This window comes from Nanorana parkeri, unplaced genomic scaffold (genome assembly GCF_000935625.1).
Source record: "Nanorana parkeri isolate BGI_ZX_2015 unplaced genomic scaffold, ASM93562v1 scaffold24, whole genome shotgun sequence".
Classification (NCBI taxonomy): domain Eukaryota; kingdom Metazoa; phylum Chordata; class Amphibia; order Anura; family Dicroglossidae; genus Nanorana; species Nanorana parkeri.
This window is the reverse complement of record NW_017306292.1, coordinates 3,617,312-3,637,198: the sequence shown is the minus strand read 5'-3', so window position 1 is coordinate 3,637,198 and position 19,887 is coordinate 3,617,312. Positions and strand designations below refer to the sequence as shown.

At 38.0% G+C, this 19,887-nt stretch overlaps 1 protein-coding gene across 3 annotated transcripts in view; it reads right to left on the bottom strand.

Moving 5' to 3' along the window:
- Positions 1-378: 378 nt before the first annotated feature.
- Positions 379-19,887, bottom strand: part of GABRB1 (gamma-aminobutyric acid type A receptor beta1 subunit) — a 361,839-nt gene continuing 342,330 nt past the window's right edge. The window contains exons 6-9 of one of the 3 annotated variants that reach the window (XM_018564670.1): positions 6,904-7,041; positions 6,671-6,823; positions 5,291-5,541; positions 379-726 (exon numbers count right to left, since the gene is read on the bottom strand). In XM_018564670.1, the coding sequence (XP_018420172.1) occupies positions 379-726; positions 5,291-5,541; positions 6,671-6,823; positions 6,904-7,041 (890 nt within the window). The remainder of the gene's footprint in view (positions 727-5,290; positions 5,542-6,670; positions 6,824-6,903; positions 7,042-19,887) is intronic. The other 2 variants (XM_018564677.1, XM_018564662.1) reach the window with 2 other exon arrangements.

Sequence of the window (19,887 nt, the reverse complement as noted above, 5' to 3'; positions counted from 1 at the left end):
GGAATCTATTTAAAGTACAAAATGTGAGAGAATGGTGGATTAACCTCTTCGCTGCACTAGGTTGCTGGGAATTTTTGCAGCTGAGAGGTTAATGATGAAAGAGGACGAGTGATATATTTATAAAGCTTTTCCTTACCATAATGTATTGGAGCAAGTTTTATCTTCAACTATGAAGACAAGAAGCTTTTTCAATAAAAGCTAAACTCTTTCTTTCTAAAGAACCTACAATTCGAAAATTAAATGCAGTGTGCAAACACTAAAATCAATTTAATGGCTGAATATCTTACCTTGAATTTGCAGCACTATTGCTAATGCAGTCCCTTCAGGATCAGAAAAATAGACCTAGCATCTTCAAAAAAAGTGATCTAACTGCATAAGTTAGTGTACATAATAAAGCCAATACACAACATTAAAGAAGGAAAAAGCAACAGGAAATATCATCCTTGACCACCGGTCTATGCCATTCACATCAGTCAAATCAGGAATTTTAATTCTAATCTGAGAGGCACTCCTCCTCAGTCGCCCTTTTTTGTGAACCATGTGCCTATCCAATGTGCTTCTGCTGTACATATCTCTGTTGGGGATGGGTTTCCGATACTGGATGCTGGCACTGTCATATGAAAACATAGTAGCTCTCGGGTCAATAGTGCTGGTTAGGACTTCTGTTCCGGAGACTTCATTTCTCAGTTCTAGAGTTGTCAGCAAAATGTTCCCATGTGCATCAACCTGCAAAATAAGAAAGTGTCTTCAAAAGGAATCTGTGCAGATGGACATCAGAAATAGTTTTTTTTAAAGTACATCATTTTTAAAATAACTTAACTTTTTAAAGGGAAGCTATTATGGTAATAATTAAAATATTTTAAGTTTAATATAAACATGCATACATTGCAATAGGAAGTAAGTGAATGACTGTAGAAGAACCAATTTACAGGTACATTTATAAAGAATAGATTATGCTAACTATGAAAAATAACCCAAAAAGACATTTCAATATGAACTTGTTGAAAAGGGAATTAATCGTTTCAGTACAGGATTTACAGCAGGACATGCATGCCATCCTACTTGATACAGACACCCTCCAGGCCACAGCAATTGGTTTCTATAAGGAAGGTTCTTAAGCTGAAGAGCAAGTGTTGTTTTGGGTCTGGTCATAGTGGGGAATTTATCAAAACTGGAGCAGACAGATTCTGGAACAGTTACCCATGGCACTCAATCAGCTTCTATCTTTCATTTTTAAAGCTTCACTGAACACACTGAAGAGAGGAGTTAATTGGTTGCCATGGGCAACTGCTCCAGATTCTGTCTGCTCCAGTTTTGATAAATTCCCCCGATGGTGTTCCTTAAAAGGGTCCCATTCAGTTAAGTAGAAGGAGTATGTTTATGAAACACTTATTCCTATGTTTGCTTTTTGATGGTTGGATGTTGTGGATTGCTAGTGCTTACACTATAGGATATACAGTATATAGACTTGCATCTTCCCCTAGCTAGTCAGTGCACTACAGGACTTACCAGGATTGAATTACTAAAGTCAAATAGGTTGTTCACTTTGCAAGAGAATATTTATTTTGCTTAGTGAATATGGTGAATATGCAAGGACTATGCAAAAGCAGTACTTTTGCTTCCACTTGATTGTATGATGGAAGTCAGAGGAGCTTCATTTCATTCACTTAACTAATTGTCCTTGCAAAGTGAACAGCTTATTTGCATTTAGTAAATCAACCCCATAGACCCTCATCTTCCCCTGTCTCCACAATATGCTATAGCAAGTCTTTGTAAATTACAACATGCTCATTCACCCACACTCCACCAATAGCACATTAGTGGAGTTGTCTTTCAATACGTTCTATGTCATCTCCTTAAAATTGATAACGTTGACAGTTGCTGCTCTATTTGATCCCTTCCTGATATTAAAGTGACATTAAACCCTCAGATTTTTTAACATAAAACAATACTGTAATGTGTGCCTTACTGTAATCCATGGTTGTTTCCATTCTCTTTGCTGCTCTTCCTTTTAAATCCTTATCTCTTCTCATGCTGGGGGAGAACTTCCCTTTGCAGCTGAGTGCCTCTTCCTGTAGTGCTGGCTCAGGTTGTGAACCTGCACACAGACACCATGCATCCATTCCAGAGACAAGGCAGTCTGCTGCAAAACAGAAGTTCTGCCCAGCATGAGAAGAGGTACGGATTTAAAAGGAAGAGCAGCAAAGAGAAGGGAAACTACCATGGATTACAGTAAGGCACACATTACAGTATTGTTTTATGTTAAAAAATCTGAGGGTTTAATGTCACTTTAATGGCAGTGCAGAGTGCTGCTGGAATTATGGTGTACATCCATACTTTCATGTTTAGATGGCCCCTACATCTAAATCTAAGCTTACAATTTCCTATGCTTTGGAAGTCTTCCAGCAACTGTCATGTGAAGATTTATAAGGGTTTCCATACACACCATATTCGATAGATTCACACAGCCATGTAATGTAGTCTTGTATGGGCTCCCCTCAAATCTATTTTCTCTTTTGAGATAGCTATTTGTGCAGACATGATCTTATGGACCGGTCTGACAGATCTGATAACCTGCAACTAACAATCTCATCGAGAGTTCAGCCTATATAAAATGGTTGTATCAGATTACAATTTTGCAGCTGAACAGTTGCCTATAGATTACAGCTCCAAAAAGTTTGAAAATAGATTTCTTTATCTTACTCTCTCACTGTGATAAAGGGGTTTGTAAACTGAGAGGTTTAATATTTTTGCATTTATACTCAGATTTCTTCAAGGGTATACCAATTATAAATTATAGGGGAGAACAGATACAATGCAATACTTAGGGGGTGATTTACTAACCTAAACACACGCACGCACCAGGTGCGTGTGATTTTCACACAGCAAAACGTATTTATCAACCAAAAAGTCTCTAAAAGCATATTTCCACTAATGCCATATATGGAAAAATCATGCACATGATGCATATATAATGCTGCTTCACAGTTTAGACAAAAATGGTTAGCTCATGCATTTACATTCCTGCATTCATCAACGCAAGCAACACAACATAGAGCTAATTTACACAACATCACCTTGCAATTCATGCAGGGCTTTGCACAACACACCTGCTGGGTGTGTACACACTACAAAGGTGTTTAGATTCCACCCATAGATCATGCTGGGAGGGAACACACTACAGAGGTGTATACATGTTCGTGGTGTGTTTATAAGGTTAGTAAATCAACCCCTTAGAGTCAGAAAAAAAGAAATTTGATATCTCCTGCTGGGCTGTTATTTTGCTAGAAGGAAGGATTTTTCTTAATAGTTGAAGGTGAAAGTTTCTCTAATAAACACTACCTTAATTCTAAAATAGTCAGCAGAAATATAATAGAGACATAGGGGGTGATTTACTAACCTAAACACACACACGCACCAGGTGCGTGTGCATTTTTACACAGCAAAACGTATTTATCAACCAAACACGAGCAACGTGTCACATTTTCACGCCGTTATGGAGCGTTTCTATGTATTTACGTACGTGCGCGTCAGGTAGCATGCGCCATAGGCTACACGCCGCTCTAATAGCGATATGCAAGTCTCTAAAAGCATATTTCCACTAATGCCATATATGGAAAAATCATGCACATGATGCATATATAATGCTGCTTCACAGTTTAGACAAAAATGGTTAGCTCATGCATTTACATTCCTGCATTCATCAACGCAAGCAACACAACGTAGAGCTAATTTACACAATATCACCTTGTAATTCATGCAGGGCTTTGCACAACACGCCTGCTCGGTGTGTACACACTACAAAGGTGTCTAGATTCCACCAATAGATCATGCTGGGAGGGAACACACTACAGAGGTAAATACTTGTTCGTGGCGTGTTTATAAGGTTAGTAAATCAACCCCATATTGTTGGAAAAGTAGTTGAAGGCTACTAGCAAAGGCTAACAGCATAGTGAATAGTTGGAGCTGCTGGTATCAGTTTGTGTAGAACAATAATTCTACCTGAATACTGAACTGCTGATTTGTGACACAAGTACATAAAACTCTTAGATAATAATTCCAGAAAGGTTATATTTGTATCTTGGTCTAAAAAGGATGACTATATTACCTTTTTATCATATGTTGCAATTGAAACACAACTTACCAGGCAAGACTGTAGGTATGTAAATGCAAGTGTTTTAATTAAATGTTTGGCAACCTATCGTTCACCTATTGTTCACATGGTTATGAAAAAAAGCTGATGGACTCGGTGGCACCAAAAAATAAATTTTTGAACTTTACAAAACATTAATACATTTTTGTGTATATGTTTATATAATGCTTTTAGACATTTTTGTGCCTATTTACCATATTCATTCATCATATTCAGTACTCTAGGTAAAAGGCAGTTCTCTAGCCACATGAATATTAGCTATGGAACACTGGATATGTTCTTAACCTCAAAGAATCTCTGCATCATCAAGTATAAAAGCAGGACTCCAGGTAGAGCCCCCCCTCATTCACTCACCGATGTCCACTTAACCCACACCTCCCTGAATACTGTTCTGTAATACATTTTGAAAAATTCTCAGTATACATGCGTTAAATCTGACCACATGATGAGTTGGGGGGCACTCTCCATCCTCTGGCGTGGTGGGTGGTCCTTTCTCCTGCATCCACCAGTAGTCGCACTATAATGTGTCAGAGCCAGTGTATGCAGCCTTCCATTGTAAGCCCAGGCTGTTTAATTATACCTCCCCAAAGGAGGTGTCATTGACAGTCTGGACTCACAGGAAGTGGGCCAAATGACATTGGGCATTGTTCAACCTACAAGAGGACCAGCACTGGCTGATGGCGGAAAACCCAGAGGACACTCCTGGAGCAGGGATTTTCTAACTTTATTTTTTCCACATGAGGGGGAGTGGCCAAACGAAAAAAAATCAACTGGCGTTATGCTGGACTGGGTAAAAAAGTTATTCATCTTACCTATTGCTTTCCTTTTTATGCCTTTTCTACTCTTTCAAATAAACTGGCTTAATTAAAGTTCCAATTCAATTCTGCTACTCTAGACACTTTCCTGTTTAATCAAAGCTAGCATATTCCTAAATCAAGCCAACTTCCAAACCTGTTGGCACTTGTTATCTTTCAGATACTTACTATCCAGTATAGAAAATTGAACACCTATATAATACCCAACTGCTGTTATTCTAAGCCAACAAAAGCCATTTATTATGAGGTCAAATATAAATAGTTCAATGAGGATGCTCCTAACTCTTTTTTAAACACTGTAAATGGCCTTTTCTTTGTTAACAACATTGTCCAGTACCTGGAGTTTATTCTTTTCATTATTTGCTTTCTCTGCTTTTTCTGCGGCTTTCTTCTGTAGCTGAGGACCTTTTCCAAAGAAGATGTAGTTCACAAAAGCATATTCCAGCAATGCCAAGAACACAAATACAAAGCATCCCATTAAGTAGATGTCTATAGCTTTCACATAAGGGATCTTTGGTAGGGTCTCTCGGAGATGGGTACTGATGGTAGTCATGGTCAGCACAGTGGTAATACCTGTAAGAAAAGTTTATACATGACTTAACAATCAATTCTTATTGGATGTACATCCACATTTCTGCACAGTAGGCTGTGCATAGGAAGGCTGAAGTAGGTTGTGCATATTTCAAGGAAGCTGGAATTACCTTTTTTGAGAGGAGTTGCTATTATATAAATGCCATTTACATGTAGATTGCACTCTTAATATAACCTCAATATCATTTTAGAACTTAAGTAAGCCTTTTTGTGAAATAATTCTAGGACTTCTAAACTTGGATCTGAACGTGGCATAGATATTTTTTTCCCTGCAGATAGAAAAGCTTTAGAGACCCTTGGCATAAGTTGGGTTTAACTACATTTGTCCAAAACAGATATAGCATGATGAGACCTTTGATTCACACAAGGAAATCAACAGAGAAGAATGTAAGAAAAAAAAAGTCTCTGGGAAAATAAATAAATAAAATCAAGAAAAAAAGATAAAATAGTAGATTAGGGCCTGGTCTAGGTCAGTGTTAGTGTCAGTGTTAGCACCAGTGTGTTTTAGGTAGGAAAAGAAAAATTAAAATGTAAACAATTTTTTCTGGGCACTTTTGAGGGTGCAACCCACAAATAATCCACACATACTGTATGTGGTATTGCCATGTATGAGAATTTTTTCTGTTTTTTTTGTGGTGGGTCATGGTAATGGCAAAAAAATAAATATATTTTTTACTATTTTGAGCCACAGTTTCCTTTAATAATGAACAACAACAAAAAAAAAAAAAACCAGGAGACATCCATTAACATTTACCACCAAATCAACATCCAATTTGTCCTGAAAAAACAAGGTATAATTTACCTGGATGCACCAGTTATTGCATAGCTATGTACAGCTTTACTAACACATTGCAAAGATTTGTTTTACCCTTAATCTTTCATGTGTTGAAGGATATGATTTGCGTGTCTCTGCTCACTATCCTAAACGAGGAATAAACCCCTGATTTTATACTGATTTTTATTTTTTAGATTTGTAATGAAGTAATGGCATGTAAATAGGTTTAGGAAGGTTCTTCTGTGTTGCTTTCCATGCAAAATACTGAACTATATTACGTTATATATTCCGCACTTACTATATTATACTGTTTGCTGTGAACAGAAATAACTTTACCTAGAGCCACTCTTGCAGCAGATGCATCATAGTTGATCCAGAAGGACACCCAGGACAGAATAGTAATGAGTGTGGAAGGCATGTAGGTTTGTAAGATGAAGTATCCAATGTTTCTTTTAAGTCGGAAGCTCAATGACAGCCGAGGATAAGAACCTGGAGATCAAAGTAAACATGTAAAAATAAACAAACTACATTAATATTTATTCCTAAACCTGTTTTTGCTGAATCCTCACCAGTGGAAAAGACTACTTTTTTAGAGACCATTTTGTAATCCATAATTGAGAACTGAGGCAGCTCGATTTTCTCTACTCCTGTGATTGCTTTATCTCCCCCGTTCCAGTAGAACTCGATGTCATCTGTTGTGTAGCCATCTGCAAAAAAACATTTTTTTATAGTAGGTTGAGAAAATAGGCATAATTTATTCTACAAGTTGTTCACTGAGACATCAATTAAAATCCAGTCTTACTAGAAAGAATGATTCCTTTTTGTTTGTAAGTTACATTGTGATGATGTGCTTCATAAAGCTGCCAAACAAAAGCCTTATTATTTGTGAAGTGATGTCTAGTTGGACAATTATTCACTTATATGTGGTTCAGGGAAGGGCTGCCATGGTAGAAAACACTTGTGTATACCAATAAGGGTCATCAATGAGACAAAAGGGTCATCAATGAGACATAGAGAAGGGCTCCTGGTTTATTTAAACAAACATTTTACAAACTTTACTCATCAGGACACCAAACAGTCATATGAATATCCCGTAGAAGGGTTAAGTTGCTGAACCATTATGGCTGCTACCCTTGGATTCTTTCCAGTGGTCCTTTGCAGTGTTTTTTGGTTTTGACATAACTGTAACACCAGCCAATTAGTTATGCTTGCCCCAAGCTAAACTAAACTTTATGACCTATAAAGGACCATTGCTGCTTCCCCTCTTTCCCCTGTTTACTTTATACCATTGCCAGCGGCAGAAACAACAGGAGATGGTTCTGAGCAAGCAGCAGGTAGGGATCCTTTTAAGAAAAACACACTATACAAAAATACACCTTAGCTATCTAATAGGAAGCATTTTCATGTGTTTCATGCAAAGGATTTTGTTTCTGTAACTTTTTGGGATATTGCAGATCACTGTGAGACACTTTTATTCTGTCACTTATCAAATTACTTTTTTTCTTCTTGTTTTAACAAAGGACAAAAGACAGCATTGTAAATGGAAAATATTGTTTTAACATGGATAGTCTGTGTAGGAAATCTGTCCTTTTCTGAGATGAGGTTTAAAATATACTCTTGACGTTAGACATGCTTTCATCTGTACATTTCACAATGCCATGTGTGGTGATGTATTATGGCATTTTGAACCACCAGGATGAATGCGACAGAAGTGTTGTATAAGCCATGGAAGGCAATCTGTAACATTGAAGGCACAGATGGCCAGCTTCAATCTTCTGTCCTCTCTGCCTCGTACTTTCCTCTGAGTGTAAAATAACATATCATTTGTGCATTTGCAGCCCCATGATACAGAAATGCCTTCTGTTGCTGCATTGTTTATTTGTTGATAAAGGCAACCATTTCCTTCTGTTTATAATGGGGTATTCTGCATGAGAAAGAATAATTAGCAGCAAGGAGAGCATGGTGTATGTATCTCCTGAGCAGTCCCCAGCTTCAGAGCAGCAGAAGGTCCCTCTATACTGATCGTTTTCTTCACCGACACTGGTCCAAAATTCTCATGAGATTCTTGTTTTTCTGTCAGTGTGGTGTTTTAAGATAGAATGGGGTTTAATAAAAACAGTATAACCACTGATGGCTTAAAGTATAGAGATCCACACTTATATGAGACTCCTAAGTAGAGATGTATGTTTTGCCATCATGACTGATCTGGGGTAGTGATGTAGTTATAGATGCTATTTAACAAATAGGATTAAGGGAAACCTAGCAGCTCTCATGAGCACATACAGTAATACCTTGGTTTACAAGTAACTTGGTTTGAGAGCGTTTTGCAAGACAAGCAAACATTTCTGATAAATGTTGCCTTGATATACAAGCAATGTCTTGCAATAAGAGCAAAATTCTGTAGAAAAGCGCCACCCGAATAAGGCTGTAGCAGTGCGAGCGATGAGTCTGTTTAACGACAATGCAATGTCACATTGGATAGATTCCTTGTTAAGGTTTCACGAAATGAAAAAGATTCCATTCAGTCAAGAGATAGCAGTGATTCCGAATAGTGAAAGTCGTCCTACACAATAATCCTCCTCTCTTGTCCCCCTCACACCGGCCACAAAGGTAACCGGTAATTGGTTTATTTGTCTTTATATTTTGTACAGTATTATATTACAGTAATGTATTGTATTCATTTTTATATGAATATTTTTGGGTTGTGGAACAAATCGTCTGAATTTCCATTATTTCCTATGGGGAAGTTTGCTTTGATATACAAGCGCTTTGGATTACAAGCATGCTGCCGGAACGAATTATGCTCTTAAACCAAGGTATTACTGTATTACTTTAAAGCATACATTTTGGTTAAGGCCAACATTCTTAAATCACAGTCTATAGCCATAGCTTTAGTTAATCCTTTGGCTCACTTAGGCCGCCAGAGACCTTTGTTTAAAAAATGATGTGCGGTCCTCCTCCTGATCCTTGAAGTCTGGTAGAAAAGTTAGGAGGGACCCCCGAGTTAAAAATAAAAAAGTGTGTGGGGTTCCCCACAAAAGTTTTTTCCACCTTTTTTGGGGGAGTGGGGTTCCTCCCTAAAATTCCTACCAGACCTAAAGGGCCTGGTATGAATTTGAAGGGAACCCCACACACTTATTTTTTTTTACTTTTTAACATTGGGTCCCTGCTAACTTTCCTACAAGAGCTAAAGGGTCTGGTATGGATCGGGAGGGGACCCCGCGCCGTTTTCTTTTTGTTTACTTTTTTTATTTTGCTCGCTACCTCGGAGGTACCTTCAGCAGCTTAGTGAGTTTTTTTTTTAATCACCAATGCTTTCAGCTGATACAACTAACTGCAGAAGGGAATTCCACATTTTACTGCTCTGTTAAACCCACTTACGCAGGCTGAGGTTATACTGCATCTCATTCAACTTGTTGTGTACATTTTCATAGATCTTCTTTTAAAGAGTTTATTCCCTATACTGCAGTCCCCATTGATGAGCTTGTAAATTGCAATAATAACTAGGGATGCACCGATACCAATGCTAGTACTCACCCAAATGCTCCGATACCTAGCCCGATACCTAGCCCGATACTTGAGCTTCCGGTATTAAGAAGTCGGGCAGTGAGTCATTACACGCTGCCCGGCTTCCTGATTGGCCAGGAAGCCGGATCCATGCTACCTCGTCACTTCTGTAATGACTCGCTGCCTGGCTTCCTGGTTGGTCAGGAAGCTGGCCAATCAGGAAGCCGGGTGCCGTGTAATGAAGGGGCGCCCGGCTTTCTGGTTGGCCAGGAAGCCGGTTTCATGCTCCCTCTTCACCTCATGACCAGGGAGTCGGATTCCCAGCCAATCAGGAAGCCGGGCGCTGCGTCATCACACGGTGCTCGGCTTCCTGATTGGCCATAAAGCCGCCTCCATGCTTTCTCGTCACCTAGTGATGAGAAGCATGGAGGCGCCTTCCCTGCTAATCAGGAAGCCAGGTGGCTAGTCATTACACGCCTCCTGGCTTCCTTAATGTGACTTCCGGGAACGATATCTGGTATGGGCGTGTAACATTAAGAAAATATCGGTACTCGTACTCAATACGAAAAACCGGTAACGGTGCATCCCTAATCATAACCCCTCTTAGGAATCTCTTCTCTAAGGTGAAAAGGTTTCATTTCTGTAGTCTATCTTCATAAATCAGACCCTCCATCCCCGTTATTAATTTTGTAGCCCTTCTCTGAACTTTCTATAGTTCAAGGATGTCCTTCCTGAGGATTGCTAATTAAAACTGAACTACATACTCAAGGCGAACCAATGTTTTATATAGTAGCCCAATTATTACATCTCAATCTACTCTATTTTGTACCCTACACTTGCACTGATGTACCAGAAGCTCTAGTTACTGAATCATACCACAGTAATTAAACATACTAATTAAAAGACAAGAGGTTGATGAGTACAGAATCTGTTAACTCAAGAGTCCACAGTTAAAACTGTTCACTGGAGCTATTAATATTCCAATCTTTGTATTAGAGTGCATATGTGCTAATCCAAGTTACACCAAGCATCATTCATTTACCGTATTCACACTCAATTGATTCTGCACACAATAATAGCTGATATGAGTGTATGTGCTGTGGTCAAGAAAGCTGAACTAATAAGTGTTTGAAATTCTATAAAGATGACTAATTTAACTTAGGGAGGGTAAAGGTAAACGACTTCACAGACATTAGACCAGCAATAACGATAATAGTAAACGGAATGATTGCCCTGTAATAATGGCACCCAAGAGAACAAAAGGTAATTTTAAGAATAATGTTTTTAAAGAGACCTTGTGACCAGACCAAGCTTATTTATATGCTTTGAAACAGTGGATTTAAAAACTATTTTTCTCTAAAGTTTAAGTACTTTGTAAGCTACAAATAAATTAAGTTTCACAGTTAACTATGTTAAATCAGCACTGATGAACATAAAGGAAAGTCATGCAAACACTTTAGACCAGCTGATTTTGTTACCAGAAGCATTTAGGTCAGATATTGTAAACTAGCTTTAGGTTGCACCAATAATTTTTGAGGTTGCCTTTAAAACCACTTCCTGTAGTTGTGTGGCAGATAAGTTGCGCTCGGTCTAGTTGTGAATGGGTGTGAAAGTGATCTCTCAAAACCAAAGGGGGGAGATCACCTTCAGATAACAAAATAAAATAAAAAGATATTCCTTGACGCGTTTCGTTGATTTAACTTTTTCAAAAGGACCTTTTGAAAACTTTTTCAAAAGGACCTTTTGAAAAAGTTAAATCAACGAAACGCGTCAAGGAATATCTGTCTTCGCCGCTTACAGCTGACATCCTTTTAAACGATTTTAAGCTTGATTATATCATTTATCTTGTCTTTGCCGCCAGTCGGGCGGTGAGTCTTTAGGAAATCCGTCATAAGAGAAAAACAAACCGGAGTGCTAGATCTGGAGAGAAAAGATTGTGCTGGATCATTATAACCACAGTCTTGTTCGGGAATCTCTGGACCATTGAGTGGTCGGATACGGACTCCTATGGACATCCCTGAGGAACCCTCTTTGAACTAATAAACTTTCCACTCAGACATTACGGAAATAAGGAAAGTAATTACTATTTTTTGCAAACCGCAATTTCTCTGAAATGACTGCTTAGGATATTTGGATTTGAGCCTATTAACCCCGTAGTTCCAGTTTTGAGAAGAACTAGAGCGCACTGGGCTGCACTTTACTTTTTATTTTTCGTTTTTTATAACGTATCACTTGTTGTTCAACTATTTATTGGATTTTATATATAGGTGCTTTTATTGATTGTTTATTCACATATTATTGCTTCATGACTATGCTTATACGGATGCTTCAAAGCTCACCACACACATACAATACACTCGAGTACCACCTGGTTGTGTTTTGCAGCTTCAACCACTAATTCACTATCACTAGTGGAGACATCCACTTTATATTTAAAATTTTTTATTTTATTTTGTTATCTGAAGGTGATCTCCCCCCTTTGGTTTTGAGAGATCACTTTCACACCCATTTACAACTAGACCGAGCGCAACTTATCTGCCACACAATAGACTCACTTACACACATAGTTGCTGCTGGTCTATTTAGTTATTTAGATTTTGAGTCACCCATTCCCAGCGCAGTGATTTTTGATTATTACCACTTCCTGTAGTTGTTTTGAATCATGAAATGAATTAAGAGAAAGGAAAGTCAGAGATATGTCACAGTATGTTTGGTATATTTTTATTTAATTTTTTTAATTTGATATGTTTCTTCATTAATAAGTGCTCTTTGAGAAACCCTGTAACCAGACTATTATTATCAACAACAATCATTTTTATTAAGTGACTCCTGCCAAATAGGGATAATGGAAGGGACGACCAATGTGTCAATTCTGTTGAAAGTTTGGTTAGTAGCGGGGTGTAGTTAAGGGAATAAATATTAGAGGGAATGCTGCCTATTTTTATACCCAAATAAGTGATATGATTCTTAGCTATTTGGAATCCACCACAATCGGGCGGTGAAAGGGATGATTGAGGTAGCTTAAGGATCTCGCTTTTATCCACGTTAATTTTATACCCTGAGACTTGGCCAAAAGTATGGAGCAGTGATTGAATGTTGGGAATATCTTCCTTGGCTTTAGAAGTGAAAATGAGAAGGTCATCTGTGAATAAAGCAGATTTCACTTCCTCCTTTCCAATGCAAATGCCATGGATGTCTTTGGACATTAAGATTAACCGTGATAAGGGTTCAATTGCTATATTGAATAGAAGGGGGGAAAGTGGGCACCCCTGCCTTGTGCCTTTCAAGAGTGGTATTTAGGGAGAGAGAAAACCTGGCGTATGGACTTTTGCAGTTGGGGACCGGTACATGGCCCGAAGGAAGGAGACAAACAACCCAGAGAATCCCAACCGTTCTAGAACTGCGAACAGCCATTCGTGCTTTGTATTGAGATTGTAATCCATCACGCGTGTAAGCTTGGAGTGGTGGCTACTTTACAGCACACACAGATACCATGGGAAATAAACGTGGCCACCAACCAAAAAGAATGACAGTGTCAGCACCAATTCAGAGATGATTTGAGAATCTACAGTGACGCACAAATAAGATAAATTTTTGTTGATCGTTAAGGTAATTTTAAGCATGAGTTTAGTGTCACTTTAAGAAATGTCTGTCACTACAGACAGGATTTAAAGGTATGGTAGCGTTCTTTGAAAAGACAAGAATTGTTTAAGTTCTGATTTAGCGCATTAGAGATAAAGCTTAACCATTTAAATATTGATTTTTTTATAAAAGAAAACCAATGCAAAATAATATATTTTCAGGAAAGATATTACAGACAGTCATCAATGGGGGCCAGTGACTCTGATACACCAGATCAGACTCATTCTAATTTGTAAAAGCCTATCCCCAGTTAAAAGAAAACAGTGTAGGGGTAGCCCCACTGCAAGGGGAGTTTTTGTAACTGGAGATAGGCCTTAACAAGTTTGCTCGGTCTATAGTTCCAGCAGAGTCCAACTGCTTTTTTGTCCTGTGTAAATCACTTTTTCTTACCTGATCTCTGCTCCTGCTAGTTCCAAGAACAGCACCACCTGCTCTAGCAGTCAAAGGCTCGCTGACGTCACCACGTCAAATGCAGGGCCTATAGCCCTGCATTAAACTTGAGGATGCCGAAGGACAGTCCATGAGCCGAAGGGGAGAGAGGTAAGCACCATCTGCTAGCGTAAGTAAAAGGGCTTTACAACATTCCCCATCACCAGTGATCAGAGGGGTTGTACTGACATGATGACACAACATTCACACTTCAGGTGCTATTTAATGTCATTGCAAAAGACAGGAAGGCACTTTTTACTCCTGGAGAGGAAGTTTAACCTCTGCATACAGAAAGGGTTCTTTACAGTACCATTTGTGAAAAAGGGGAATAGTATTCCACGGGTCCTAGTTTGTGCCAACATAGTAGACTGCTTCAAAAAAGGGCTGAATGTGTTTCTGGTTATTAATATTTATAAAAAATATGACGGTATAATTTTAATCCAGCAAGCATCTGAATACCTTGATGGATGGATTTTTTTCCTGGTAGATATTGGACCACATATACACATAATTCCACTCATTTATTTTGTCTTTGGTTGAGCCCAATGGACATGTGTCTTTTTTAATCAATGTAATTATGTAATTACAGAAAGCAGAAATGCCCTGCCACCCGGTGTACAAATGCAGATGGGGATAATAGCGATCAAGAATCAATTCTATCAAGAAATAACAATTTCTTCTAAAACATTTTCTGAACAAAGATGACCAAAGCTTCAAATCTCTAAAGCAAGACAAAAAAAGCATGCAAAGTGAAGATATTTTAAAAGCTATTAAGTGAACAATTATGTGTAGAAATTATTGTTTATTAAAAGACCATTTAATTTTTCAGCAATGCCTATCTTCCTTTATGACTGTAGCATGCAGGCAGGGATATAACCTTTCGTGTGTCATAACTGAAATCTCTGGGCTTGCAGTGCTTTCTGTGCATATAATGTGTTTTCCAGTCAACTGCCAAAGCAGAGAAGAATACACAGGGTGTCATTAAATGTGATATCCTGCCGGAAGTATTGTTAGTGAAACAAAAAATCAAAGCCCAATCCACCATCTCTGTTTGATTCCTCGGCAGGACAGAATATATATTATTTTTCTGATGATTTCAAGCCATTTTCAAGTAGTGGCTGGAATGGTCTATGTCTTGCATAGAAAGCATGTCAAATATATTTTAGCACAGAGCTGTGTCTTGACGTCAGGAGAAAGAGCTAGTTAGTAATTACAGAGAAGGGAAAAATGAAACAGTACACATAGAAGATATCTGCATTACTATCTTAAAAAATGGTATTCAAGTGAAGTTTTAGAAACTGCAGGGTAAAAAATGTGCCAACATCTTTGGAGAAAATTTGTGGCAGAAAAAGCTATAATTTCCAGTAGGAAGCCAAGGATTTTGGAATTCATTTGATCTTGTTGGAGGAGTACAGGGAACAAAGTTGTGATTTGCACATTTATTTATGTACATGCTAGTAAGCAATACATGCAAAAGACACAGGTCTGCATGCAGTTGGACCTGCATATACAAAGGGCTTGCACATCTCTGCTTTCCTCTGTTTTTAGTATGTTGCCAGAAACCTTTTTCTATATGGATTCCTTTATTTGAGAAAGCTTTGAGTAGCAAACTAAAATTTGTTTTGCACTGAAAATCTTCTTATAGTGTATCTATACCCCAAAAACAATAATATGTAATATATTGTTTATGTATATATGTAATATATTGCTTACTATTCCTTAGATGAGGTGGCTATATTAGTTTTCTTTTTTTCAGGCTCTTTCCCTTTATTTTCACCTGGTAATGCTCTGAATAATGCACTTCCTGTCTTTTCTACACTGATTTTTCCATTGTATATATGAGGGAAGCCATGATTGTGGCATAGGCTGGACTTTAAACATGTCTGTCTTTGTTCATCACCATTACATGTTAGATTGATGGGAACAGTAGCTTATAAAAGAGCTTTACCATTCAAGTAAATGAAAGTGTGACAGCAGCCCCATCCGTCAGTGGCTGCCCACATGTACTCATAATGTAATCACATAAATGACTGTCCCTGGATGCAAGATAGATGTGTTCATGGACAATCATCTATCCTAAACTGCATGTAATCATACCATGTACATTTGAAGTACCACTAACAAATGTGGCTGCTGTAACCTTGTCACTTACTTAAATGGGTACAGCAGTTGCATCTGACTGGTGACATCTGGGATTCCTGCTGCAGCAGTCTGTACATTTTTGCTGCATAAGTCCCATAATGCCCTGGGTCAATGCAGCCTTAGGCTGAAACACATTTGTAATGGAAGACTTTTTTTTTTTTAAACGATCGTGCTGAGAGTTTACACGCCTGTTAGACTCAGGTTTTATTTAACCATACCCCTTTAAGACACTCTCACTGGCCAATCTGGCCAAAGCCACCATTCGGCATTGTGCACGCACAGACACACTGCGTTCAGATAACAACTCTGCATAGCTCTGTTGTCCAACCGAAGAAGTCAGGTCACTAACCCAACTGTACTGTCTAGCGGAGATGTGTAAATCATAGAATTGGATGGATGTAAATTCAAATTCTCTGTCATGTACAGCAGCTCCCATTTTTGTATTTTAATCGTGTATTTATCTGTTTGCATAGTAATTTTAAAGTGTGTTCTCGGTGAGGGATATTTTTGAAATTAGCAATAGTAAAAAATATATTACAGAAAAAATAAATCTTGGAGAGCGAGAACCTCAACTCATTTGGCGCATAGAGGGTGTCGTCTATGATAATATTCTTACCTTACAGCATCCTGCAATTTGGAACGTCAGTAAAAAGACAACAATGTAAAATATCTTTTCTACAGATTGGTTAAATAAAACAATAAGATTTTCACATAGCACATGACAATAGAATCCATAATCTGATCAATAAGACTAAATAGAAATCCATTTCCCTATGATATACCACATCATGTAACAATCATATCTTTCCTATCTCACTCTTACACGAATAATAAGCTGAGCCTGAGAGATAGTCTATGCATTGCCTGTAATTTTCCATGACTGCAGAGATAGCCCTGCACCACTCTGCAGATCTGTTATTCAGAAGTAAACAGAACTGTTGGTATTTAAGAGACAGCAAGCATTTAACATGTAACCAGAATGGATGTGTGTTCAGTGTAGTGATATAAAGCCAAAAAAATCAGCAAGCATGAAGAATAAATGAGACCTCTTCCCAGGAGAGGGTGTTCCCTTCCACCGAACTGCCTTTCATACTTGGTTAGCAAACTCGGCATTCCAGCTGCCATGCTGCTTCTGACTTAAAGATAACTCACACATATCACATTAGCTTGCTGACTAGCAATTCTGCCCCTTGCATACAGTTACAGCAGCAGAAAATCAACGGCCAGCTAAGCTCAAGCAGTGCCAATAGTATACAGCAAGCAGCAAGAAAATCAATACAACTATCTGTGCTGTAAAGTGTGCTAGCAGAATCTTTTTTCTACTTTTTTTTTTGCTCTATTTGTCACATTAGTCCGTTCATTTAAGGCAGTCTTGACATCTTGTAACGCGTTGTATTGGATTATGCAATGTGACAGGCTATGGTTTCACTAAACTGAAAGTGCATGATAAAGCTGCATTCTACAGAAGCAAACTCATGGTTGAAGCTAAGGCTTTACCATCATACTTCATATAGAAGATGTTGGTGGCTGCTGTATTTGATAAAAAACATTAACGCCTCTTTGCTTATTAGATCTGTAAGGAAAATCAGCAAGAGAGATCTATGTCTTATTACATGGAACAAAAATATCTCTTGGATGCTTTGGAAAATGGCACAAATGTAAGAAACATAAATGAATAAGTGAATCAGGACAAATACATAAAAAAATAAATGGAAGGCATCAATATGTTGCAGTTGAGCAAACACTGGACAGGCAGATCTCACTGTAAGGAGCGTATTCAGGAAAATTAAACATCTCCTGATTCTTTGGGACCTTCCATTTAGGATCACAGAGGATCCTCTTAGCTCAAAGGCCCTAGGTCTTCACAGGATATAGGTAATTAAATACAGTTTTCCTGTGTTAAAGATTAATATGTCAGACTGGTATTGTTGTGGCCCTAAATGACAGTGATTTATATGGGTTCAACATGGAAATTGGACCTCAGACTATTATGCAACAGGGGTTACACTGCATGCTGCTAGGAGGCTATAGAAGATACCATTTCCTCCATGTTACTTACATGGAGATGGCACAGTCATAGTGGGTGTAAATATTTTATTGGAATATTACTTTTGGTTGCTTACTGACAAGTTGGTTGGTACTGACAAGTTGTGTAACCCTCCTCATACAAGCTTCTTACATACAAGAACTCTATTGACTCCTATGTTGTACCTGGTAATAGTGTGCTTGAACAAAGAGTCAGGTACACCAACAGCTTCAACAATATCAACAATCTTAGATTTCAGAAAAATTTACTTTTTTTAAATAATATTACAACAAAATATTTAACCTTGAAGGTTGAAGTCTTATTAAGTAACACTAAATGTTGGCCATTTATTCATTTACCATAAAATCTCTATGTATCTACTATCTCTGGTGGGAATCTTACTCAGTGACCAGAGTAGTTTAACTACTCTCTAGCTCACAGCTTTCCTCATTAGAACACTGAGATTTGCTCAGGTGGTTATAATAAACACAACCCCTACCATTTAGGAATCAGACTAGAAAGGACATGGCTATTTCCCCAGAACATAAAATGATAGGAATCTGCAACAATGTTTGTTAAAATCCTTGCAATGTACTTAGATTACTCAGAGGGGATTGTTTTTTTTTTCTAGCTTAAAAAAGGTGGAGTCATACATTTATGCCATTCTAAGAACATGCATTTATATTTCAATAAACATATAGAATAATTTTATAATTTCTAGCAGAATTCAGTTGTAATACAATTGCCACATCTTGACAGACATTGATATATTTTAAATTGTATTCATATTTTTTGGTATAACTGAGTAGTGATGAGTCGAACAGGTCCGAGTTTGGTTTAAATTCGAACTTTACAACATCAAAAAAGTTTGAATTCGAACTCAATGCAAGTCTATGGGGGTAGAACTTTCAAAAACAATTGTCCTCTTTAAGAGGGCTTATATGCAATTTATTGGCCATAAAAAGTGTATGGGGATCCGGGTACTGCTCTGGGGTACATGAATCAATGAAAAAAATACAAACCCCCCAGCCACCTTCTTTTCTCCCCCCTCTTCCTCCCCCTCCCCCTCTTTGGCCTCCTTTTGGTTCTAATCTATGATTCTTTATTTTCTTTACTCTTTCTTACCTTTATTTAATCTTTGGTTACACCCAGTCTTTTGGGTTAGACTGGCATATGCATCCACACAATCGTAGACTGCAATCACTAGCCGCCATCAATATTCTGTATATCTTATTGTATTGACGATACTGATGTACCGATGCGCTGAAAGCATACATGTTGATGTTTTTATATGTGATTGACGATTTACCACTTGCAGTGGATACCTATTGTTCTACTTTTATATGCCAATAAAAATGTATTGGAAAAAAAACCAGACTTTTGGAAACAAATCCTTTCGTTCATCATGACTTTGCCCAATTATGACTCTTACAGAATACTGAGCCCTGGTTAGGCAAAGTCTTGCATCTGACCTGTGGTCAGGTGCAAGCCTTTAGCCAATTAGGGATTCACAATGCGCATTGCCTTGTGGGGCGTTCAGTGGTCGAACAGACCGCCAGATGCCCTTATAGTTGGTGTGTTCGGCGAACACACAAACTAGCGATATTCGAGTCGAACTCATGTTCGACTCGAACATCCAGCCCATCGGTATAATTGAGTGCACACCTCTGTCTGATTTAGCTGTATTTTTTACTGTTTTATTTAATTAATTTTATTTTGTTTTATTAAACTGCTAAAAGAAGTATGGATTGAACTTTCATAATAATCCATATTTGGAAGGTACTAGATATGGGTTTCCCCAGAAACC